The sequence below is a fragment of the Meriones unguiculatus genome, chromosome 3 (assembly GCF_030254825.1).
Source record: "Meriones unguiculatus strain TT.TT164.6M chromosome 3, Bangor_MerUng_6.1, whole genome shotgun sequence".
Taxonomy (NCBI): Eukaryota; Metazoa; Chordata; class Mammalia; order Rodentia; family Muridae; genus Meriones; species Meriones unguiculatus.
The window spans coordinates 26,273,956-26,283,392 of record NC_083351.1 but is presented as its reverse complement, the minus strand read 5'-3'; the positions used below and the strand labels follow the sequence as shown (position 1 = coordinate 26,283,392).

At 48.1% G+C, this 9,437-nt stretch overlaps 1 protein-coding gene across 3 annotated transcripts; it reads left to right on the top strand.

The window, feature by feature from the left end:
- Positions 1-81: 81 nt before the first annotated feature.
- On the top strand, positions 82-7,155 carry Airim (AFG2 interacting ribosome maturation factor). Of its 3 annotated transcripts, none has more exons than XM_060379567.1 (5): positions 82-347; positions 1,591-1,865; positions 3,304-3,483; positions 4,942-5,060; positions 5,200-7,155. In XM_060379567.1, the coding sequence occupies exons 2-5, from the start codon at positions 1,591-1,593 to the stop codon at positions 5,277-5,279; spliced, it is 654 nt and encodes a 217-aa protein (XP_060235550.1). In that variant the 5' UTR covers positions 82-347; the 3' UTR covers positions 5,280-7,155. The 3 variants fall into 3 exon arrangements, with proteins under 3 accessions (XP_060235550.1, XP_021482686.1, XP_060235551.1); XM_021627011.2 differs by having other exon boundaries at positions 1,588-1,865; XM_060379568.1 differs by having other exon boundaries at positions 1,588-1,865; positions 4,932-5,060.
- Positions 7,156-9,437: the final 2,282 nt, after the last annotated feature.

Sequence of the window (9,437 nt, the reverse complement as noted above, 5' to 3'; positions counted from 1 at the left end):
CCACCCGGCAGCCAATCATCACGGAGGACTTCAATGCCCAGAAGTCATTGCAGCACACGTCATCTTTTCGCGACACCAGAGTCGCGCTAAGTGGGACTGAAGCGTAGCGTTCGCTTTGAGCATGTGCAGACAGTGCCAAGAGCAGGGTGCCAAGTTTTGACAACTCAGGATTTAAGTTTTCCTGCTGACTTAGAAACACGGCTGGCACTCTCAAAGAAAGAAGACACAGCTAACTCCAGAAGCGCGGGTCCGAGGATAGACAGGCCCCAGGGACTCGCAATCGAAAGCAAGAGGTTGCCCTGTAGTGAAGAAAGTCCTTCGGAAGACCTCCAGGATCAGCTACTGAGGTGAGAGGCCAAGGTCCTTCTGCAGAGAGCTGCTAAGAGGACCGCCAGAACCTCCACTTTTGAGTGTTAGCTGTGATTGTCTTTACCCTGGCACCCTCAGCAACGTGAGACGTTCCCCTAAGCTTTGAGGGACTGCAGCTCAGTCGATGGCTTTGACGCTGGAAAGAATACAACACTAGCTAGTTCTGAGGTAGAGTCTCTGTTTCTCTCGCACACACACATTTGAGACAGGCTCGCACTGTAACACTGGCCGGTCTATAACTCTCTATGTAGAACCAGGTTAGGCTCGAACTCACAGAGATCTACCTCCCCAGTGCTAGGATTAAAGGTGCATGCCACAACACCCAGCCTAAAGCTTTTTAAAATACAGGCTTAAGCACAGTGATTAAGAGAGGGGCAGCTAGGCAGGGAATAAAGACACCTGCAGGCCGCTCAAAGTATCTCAGAAAGTAAGACATATCTAAGTGAGTATGGTCTTATCAAGGGACACCAGCAATTGATTTTTTTCCCCTGGTTTTTTGAATCAGGGTTTCTCTGTGTATCCCTGGTAGTCCTAGAACTGTCTCTGTAAACCAGGCTGGACTTAAACCCAGAAATCCCCTGCCTCTGCCTCCCAAGTGCTGTGATTAAAGCTGTGTGCCACCACTGCCCAGCTAGCAATATTGATTTTTCTTAACTTTAGCTGTGTATGCTATTTTGGTGGCTTTAAAGTTACATCTCGAAGGGGTTTCTTAAACACCTTGTTATTTATTTCCTTCTTTCTCTTCTTGTTTGATAAGAGAAGTGAGAAGACTCCTAAGATGGTATTATAATCTATTATAATACCATTGTAATTTATAATAGATTATAATCATAATCTATATATTATATATTATAATTATAAATCTATTATAAACTATTATGGTTGTACAAGGGATAATGCATGTCCTTTCTCTGTAAATGGAATTCTGGTGAGAGCTCTAGAAAATTAAAGGTTTACAGCTGAGAAGGAGAAAAGGCCATAAGCAGTTGGTAAGTGTACTGCTGGAATTCTCATTGTTGGCCAACGTTATCAACCTGCTTCCCAGATAAGGAGCGCCTGTTCTTTTTTCATGTCCTCCCAAGTCTCCATACCTTTCAGTATTTCCTTGAGACTATTTAAAGACAAAAAGCTGGCCTTCTCATGAGGTCAGAAATGACTCAGCCTTGATCCAGGCTTTCCCCTTCTGGTACTCTGACTCTTTTATTTTTGTCTTCCCAGAAGATGGCTAATGACCAGCCTTTGCTGGCTGTGCAGGAGGCCCTGAAGAAGTGCTTTCTCGTGGTGGAGAAGCAGCAGGACCTGTGGCAGAGTACTCTGCAGGACTTCTCACCCCTCCTCTCTTCTCTCAGCAACCTGGCTGAGCAGCTTCAGGCTGCACAGAGTCTGCGGTTTGAGGATGTGCCGGCCCTTCGTCCCTTTCCGGACTTACAGGAGCGGCTGAGGCGCAAGCAACTAGAGGCCGGCGACGTTGTCCTGGACAAGCTAGCTGAGAGGCAGTAAGAGGCTCCATGGCCCCCTTTCTGGTGGAAAGATGTTAAAGCTGCGTGACATCCCAGCTCCAGTCAGGGTGGGCGTACAAAAGCTGACAGAAGCAAGCTGAGAATGGTCATGCAAGGGACTAAGGTTGAATGTCTGTCAGTTTGAGGCCAGCCTGGGCTTCACATCTTTAAAAAAAAACCCAAACTAGGCCAGGTGTTTAATCTCAGTACTCAGGAGGCAAAGGCAGACAGATTTCTGAATTCAAGGCTAGCCTGGTCTACATAAAGAGTTCCTGGACAACCAGGGCTACACGGAGAGATCCGATCTCAAAATAAGTAAGTAAGCAAATAAATAAACAAAAATAACCCCAAACCAACTAAATAAACAAAAGAAATTACAAAAGCAGAAGAGAAGAGGAACGGAGAAAGAGTGTAGCTTTCTTCTGTAGTTGTCTTTGGTAAACTTTAGGATCAGCAAGTGCCAGTTCTTAGGGCTTATGTGCATTACCTCATACACGGCTGCCTTAACCCTGTTCATCCATTTGGAATTGAGAAAGTCAAACTGATTGTCCTGATCACATGGCCAGTGAGTATAGAGCTGAGATCTCAAGTGTCTGTCGCCTAAGCCAGAGCTCTTTACCACCACTTTGTTCTGTACACAAGTGAAAACGTGTAACTGAGGTAGCCCAGGAAACAGTAACAACACAGGTGTTACACTGTCACTGTGTGTTCTGCTTTTGCTTGTTTCTTTTTGATGCTGCTCACAGTCTGTAAGTAAGACTTATACTTTCAGATTTTGGACTGTTTCTTGTTTTTACATTGTAAGCCAGAATTCTGGGCTGGAGGATCCTTTGTCCTCTGGGAAGTTACAGCCTTTGTCTTGGTGATGGGTCTCTTAGAGTCAGCATTACAATGATGCCTAGGCACTACCAAAAGCACTTTATACACAGCATCATATTAATCTTCATTCACCGATACACTGACTATGGGTTTCCTGTGTATGCAGGCCTGTTCCTGGGAGACACAGTGAGCAAAGGAGAGCCTTTATACACAGGGGAAATAACTTTCCCAGGCAGTCTGTGCACCCTGAGCCCACACTGCCATTCAAGAACTGGCCAAACAAGGGCAGTCAAGATGGCTCATTTGGGTAAAGCCACCCAGCTATGCAAGGGTGATGACTTGGGTTCAGTCCCCAGAATCCTCGGAAAGGCTGAAGGACAGAGTGGACACCGCAAAGTAGTCCTCCGACCTCTTCACATGTACTGTGCTGTGTGGTTGCCCTTCTCCTCTACTAAATTACAAAGGGTTTGCAAAGTGGCCCAGTAGACCACTTCCTTAGCATGTCTGAGGATCTAAGTCCCCTGTTAAACAAAACCTCCAGATGCCAATAGTAAGAAAGAAGCCTCACATCCTGTCTTTTTTTTTTTTTTTTACGATACTGCCTCACATCCTACAGAGCCACGCTTCTCAAGGTTCGAGACACCATCAGCAGCCACGTGGAGCAGGTGTTCCACACCTACGAGCAGCACGCGGCTGTGCTTGACATGGATTCTGTCCTGCAGCCCTCAGTCGTGAGCCCCTCTGTGGCTGACATGTTGGAGTGGCTCCAAGACATCGACAGACATTACCGAAGCTCATATCCTTCCAGTGCTTCCAGACCTCCCAGAGCTTCTCCTAGAAGCCTCTGCAGGTTCAGATTTCACAAGGTCAACAGGCTGTAGAGTCTGTGGCAGCTCTCTTCAGTGCTCAAAGCTGGATTCTTCCCCCATTTGTTTTTGTTTTGTTTTGTTTTTAATAGTTGTTTCTTATAGCTTATCTGCTAGGCACTACTGTAAGTGCTGAGAGGGAGGCATAAAAAAAGGGGGGGGGAGATATATAGTGTCAGAGGTGGCAAGTGCTAAGAGCAAAGCATGGAAGATGAGGTGGGAAGGCGGGACTATGATTTTAGTAGTGTGGTCAGGGCAGGTATGCAAAACTCTGGCAGAGTGAAGCAGTGAGCCTTGTGGATATTTGGTCCAGTCAGAGGGCACATCTGGTGAAAAGGCTGGCACATGTAGGAAATAACCGTGAGGGCAGCGCCATGAGGATAGTGATAGAGGGCCCTGTGTTTTGAGAAGGATCTGGAAGGTTTTGGCTGTTCCTCTGAGATGAAAGTTCTCAGAAGGTTCAAAAGAGAATCGTGTGTTCAGGGCCTTTGCCTAACAGTGCTGGCCTGGTTCTGAAGGACACTTGGCATGGTGGGAGTGACTGTGAGAGCAGTAAATCAGCTGCAGTTCTGGCCTTTTCCACTGGACTCTTGTCATTACTGTCGTCGAGCCCTGGTTTTGCTCCTTTCACTGTGGCTCCTGGTCCTGAGTCTCAGTTTCCCGTGGCTGCCTCCAGCTGGCCTACTTAGAAAGCTGCAAGTTCAAGTCTAAAGCTGAAACGGACCAGCAGCACCCACTGTGCTGGTTATTTTCATGTTGTTGTGACCAAGTATCCAACAAGAAGCAGTCTAAGGGTGGACGGATTTGTTTCAGTTCATAGCTTGAGGGTGGATGGTCCATCATGGACGGGAGGGCACAGGGACAGGATCACAAGTCATTGTCGCACTGCACCTGGGTCAGGAAGCAGGGGATGGGGAATGCTGGCGCTCTGTTCACTTTCCTTTTATTCATTCTGAGACCCCAGCCTCCACATTCAGAGTGGGTCTAACTGCTTCGGTTAAACCTTTCTGGAGGCACCCTCCCAGACACCACCAGAGTCGTGTTCCCATGGTGATTCTAAATCCAGTCCAGGTGGCAAAGGAGATTGTCACCTGATCCAGAAATGTGGGGATGCTCCTCCCTATCCCCTTTGTTTTGTATTATAATAGGGGCGTAGGTGTGCTAGCGGCAGCAGCTGACACGAGCTAAGCGTTCCCCTAGGCTAGGCTGCTGAAAGGCGCTGGTTGGCTCTATCCACCCCTGCCTTGGCTTGAGTCACCTGGCTGAGATGGACCACATTCAACAGTCATCCCGTAAGATCACATGACCTAGTGACACAGTTATCTGTATAAGTTCCTTTTTTTTTTTTTTTTTTTTTTTTTCCTGAGCAGTCCTTAACTTCTGGGAAGGTACCTGAAGAGAAAGTACCTCCTCTCCTCCATACACTGGGGAGACTTGGCCAGCATCCAGTCACTGCCCAAGGCCTGGGACCAAATTTCAGAAGAAGAGTGCCAAACCCTAGTGCCAGGTATTGGTTTCTGTTAGTTCCTTGGGCTGCCTACCTTCCCCGTGGCTTGTGTCTTTGGAGGTTTTAAGAGACACCCCTGCTGTGCTTTTGGGCTTGATCAACCTGATGTCTTGTTAATCTTGATGTCCTTCTGTTGTAGATATCCTGTTGAGTGTCTCTTTCTTCCTGGAGGAGCCAGAGAGCTGTGCAGTATCTAGAGACCTGGAACATCACAGTTGAGAGCAGCCATTGCTGCCCTCAGCTGTCCCTAAGTGAATGGCAGCCTTGCAACTCGCCACTCTGAAAAACCAGTGCCTAGGCAGAAGTCCCTAGGACTTCTCCATGCTGGGCCAAGGCCAAGGTCCACGAGCACGGCACCCCCAGCTCTGAGACGTGGATAGAGGCGGTGGAAATAGTAAAGGCAACACTGATAAGCAGTGTCCACCTCCATCGATAGGCGTGAAGTGGAAGGAAGGAAAGGACAGAAGGTAGAGTTCTGTGGCCGCCACCGCCTGGATCATCTGAAGCACCTCGTGTGGTTGGCTCAAGTCCTGGTTCTGTGTGTGTCAATATCTGAGTCCTTAATGGTGTAAAGATCTGAGTGGGTCTGGGAGTCTGGGGCAGTAGCCATGTGTGTAGCACACATGAAGTCTTGGATTCAGTATCCTGCACAGCCAAAAAAGGGAGGCAAAGTGGCTCAAGCCAGTTTCCATTTCCAAAGCCAACCACCAGGGGGAGATGGTGCTGCATGAGGGGTTCTGAGGCTTTGTCCTTGAGAGAGGTCTCCTGCTGCTGTTAAACGTAACTGAGGGGCCCGGGATGTCCTGCCCAGGACTAGGGAGGCAAAGACAGGTGGATCTCTGTGAACTTGAGACCATCCTGGTCTACATAGCTCCAGGGCCAGCAAGGCCGCATACTGAGACTCTGTCTCAAAAAGAAAAGAAAACAGAGAAAGAAAGGTAATTGAGACTAGTGAGATTCCCTGGTGACAGGTTACGACAGCAGTAAGCGCGCACTGGACTTGGGCTTCCGAGTTTGGCGTGACTGGCCCGGTAGGAGGTACCAGCTGTGACTGTTAGTTTTTATTGTCTACTTGACACACGGAAAGTCACGTGGGAAGGGAGTCTCAATGAGGGATGTTCTAGATTTGGTTGGTTTGCAAGCGTACTTGCAAAGTTTTCTTAACCAAGGTGAGAAGACCCAGCCTGAATGTCAGGGGCTGGTCCGGGGACAGGTGAGAAAGAGCAGGCTGAGCACAGGCAGGCATGCACTAACCCGCGGCCCTCGCTGGTGGCCGATGTGACCAGCTGCTTCAGGCTCCTGCCACCTTGACGTACCTGCAGTGATGGACTGTAGCCTCAAATTCGGAGCCTGAGAAACCTTCCTCCCGTAAGTTGCACTTGTCAATATGTTTTATCATGTTTTAGGGTTCTCTAAAGGAACAGAACTGATAGAATGAATGAAGAGCTACATAGATAAATGGATGGGTGGGTGGAGAGAGTGAGGGCAGGCAAGCCTAAAGCAAAAAGCTTCTCTAACATGGTTTTTTTTGGGCTTCCAGCAGAGGGTGTGGCCCAGAATTGGGGTGGGTCTTCCCACTTCAAGTGATCCAGATTTAGGGTGGGTCTTCCCACCCGAATGATCCAATCAAGAAAATCCCTCACAGGCATTCCCGGTTGCTTGGGTTTTAGTTGATTCCAGATGTCAAGTTGACAGCCAAGATTAGCATCACCCACAGTAACAGGAAAGAAACTGAGAAGCAGCCTTCAGTTGGTAGTCAGAGCCTCGCTTTGCCTTCTGTGCAGTGGCTGCTTGCCTTGGGGTCCCAGCTTCCCACATGCTTGTAGAAGTTAAGGCTGCCATGTACAGGACTTAATGCAAAGGATGGATGCTCCCCGCCCCCACCTCTACTTCCATTCCCAGACAGGGTTTCTCTGTGTATCCTACAAAGTGAGTCCTGACCAGGCTGTCCTTGAATTCACAGATCCGCCTGCCTCTGCCTCCCGAGCACTGTGTTTAAAGGCGTGCGCCACCATGTCCAGCACCAAACTTGTTCTTTTTAACTTGTGACTAGTGGGATATCTGTAAATAAGTCAATAAAACTATATAGAGTATATGACATTTTGTGAATATATTACTATCTTTTGTTTGCTTTATATGCATGTTTGTGTATGTGTGATGTGTGTACATGTCGGTGTGTGTATGTGCGTGTATGTGTGTATAGAGACGAGATGGCTACTTTAGGTATCATCCATGGGAATGCCGTCCTCTGACTTTGAGAGGGTCTCTCATTAGTTTTGAGCTTACCAATTAAGCTACACTGGCTGGCCAGTGAGCCAGAGATTCTCCTCTCCCCAGTACTGGAGTTGCAGTCTGGGGAGGCCACAGCACCCAATGATCTTCCTCAGCCTCTCAAATGCCACCATACCCACCATTAATAGTATGTCTTATGCTGGGCCCTAGCCAAAGAGATGGAAGAAGGCCACTGGAAGTGTTATAGTTCAGGCAGGTTTTTTGTGGTTGTTATCTTGTTTTGTTTTTGATATGTATGGGTGTTTTGCCTGGATGTATGTCTGTACACATGTGTGTGCCTGGTGCCACCTAAGGCCAGAAGAGGGCATCAGATCCCTTGAAACTGGAATTACAGATGGTTGTCAGCCACCATAGAGGTGCTGGGAAGTGAATGTGGGTTTTTTATCATCATCATCATTTATTACAATTTATTCAATTTGTATCCCAGATGTGGCCCCCACCCTCTTCTCTCCCCATGCCCCTCCCCTAGTCTACTGATAGGGGAGGTCCTCCTCCACTTCTATCTGGTCCTCCCTATCAGGTCTCATCAGGACTGTCTGCACTGATCCTCTGTGGCCTGGCCAGGCTGCACCCCTCCCAGGGGGAGGTGAGCAGAGAAGCAGCCGCTGAGTAAATGCAGGTTTTTTTCATAAGTGCAGTTGATGCTCTCAACTTCAGGCCAGGTCTGAAGTAGCGTTTCTAAAACTTAAATGTATATGTAAATGACAAGGATCTTGTTAACATTTAGACTCTTGCTAAAGGGACTCTAGCCAGCCTGAACATGGCCTTGCCTTGCCTTGCTAAGAACTGTTAGATCACATTCCTAAAGCTAGCAACCAAAGTCTGTTCCCTCATTTGGCCACTTCCTCCTCCTGAGGCTGACTACGAAGGTCCAGCCATCAAAGTATTGAAGTTCAGCAATCAAAAGTCCCCTTTGGCTCACCTAAGTAACATGCCCAGTTAAAATTAAAATTAAGCACCTCATCCTAACATGAGGTTTCCCTTTACCTTTATAAACCAACAGTTCCTATGGGTCATATCTGTCTCCTCTCTATCTAGAGGCAGTCCTTTGTCCTCCAGGACAAATACCTCTTCCCCCTCTCTGTTGTTCCCTTCTCCCTTGTCCTCTGTCTCCTGTCTTTGTCTCTGATCCCCTGCCCTCTGTCCGTCTGGGGCAAATAAACCCCTTTTGTGCTGAGAACTTGATCTTGGGGGTCCTGGCTAATACTGGTCTCTTATACTCACCATGTAGGCATGGGAAGAGCCCAGGGGTCTGTTTCTGATGAGGTCCCTGGTAATTTTAATGCTGCTGGTCTAGCAACTGTAGAGACTGTGATTCAGGTTATAATAAAGTAACAGTTGAAGTCAGAAACTGTGGGGGAGAAGAGGCACTGACTATGTGGGGACTAGGTGGTAACAGAGTCATCTGAGTTAGCCTTGGAGGGGATTTGTCTTGGGGCTGGATGAGGGAGAGCAGAACGGGGCAGCCCATGCCTGGGGACAGTCCAGACAAAAGCAGCCTTGGCTTGAGGGTGGAGTTTGCTGCAAGTTTGTTGTATCCCAGGCACCAGACCCTGGGATACGTTTACTCCCAGACCCTGGCACGTTAATCAAATTCAGAACATCAGCTGTGTAGAGTTCATAGGACAGGATGACAAGGCCCCATCTGTGAAGGCGGCTTGGGTAGGATTGTGTAGAATCTTGAGTTTTTGCTTAAGAGTTTTTGTATTTGGGAGGGAGGGAGAGGAAGAGAGAGAGAGAGAGAGAGAGAGAGAGAGAAAGAGAGAGAGAGAGATGGCTTTTAGCAGAGTACCTGCTGAGCAAGCGCAGGGACCTGTGTGTTCTCAGCACTCATTTTAAAAGCATTCGTCATCTCAGGTCTGGGGAGCAAGACAGACTGGTGGTGGTGGGGGCTGGCTGGACAGGAGATGAGCTTCCAATTCATTGATCCTGTCCAAAAAGAAAAAGGGGGAGTGTAGAACAATAAAAGTAGACATCTGACATTTATCTCTGGCTTCCCTGTGCATTTACACACACACACACACAGAGTTTCTATTTTGTGGGAACTATAGTGTGTGTGTGTGTGTGTCTGTCTGTCTGTAGTTG

Coding starts and splice junctions, on each gene's coding strand:
- Airim (XM_060379567.1), top strand. CDS start 1,591: ATGGCTAATGACCAGCCTTTGCTGGCTGTGCAGGAGGCCCTGAAGAAG. Junction 1,866..3,303: donor GACAAGCTAGCTGAGAGGCA/GTAAGAGGCTCC, acceptor CACATCCTACAG/AGCCACGCTTCTCAAGGTTC. Junction 3,484..4,941: donor GACAGACATTACCGAAGCTC/ATATCCTTCCAG, acceptor ACTTCTGGGAAG/GTACCTGAAGAGAAAGTACC.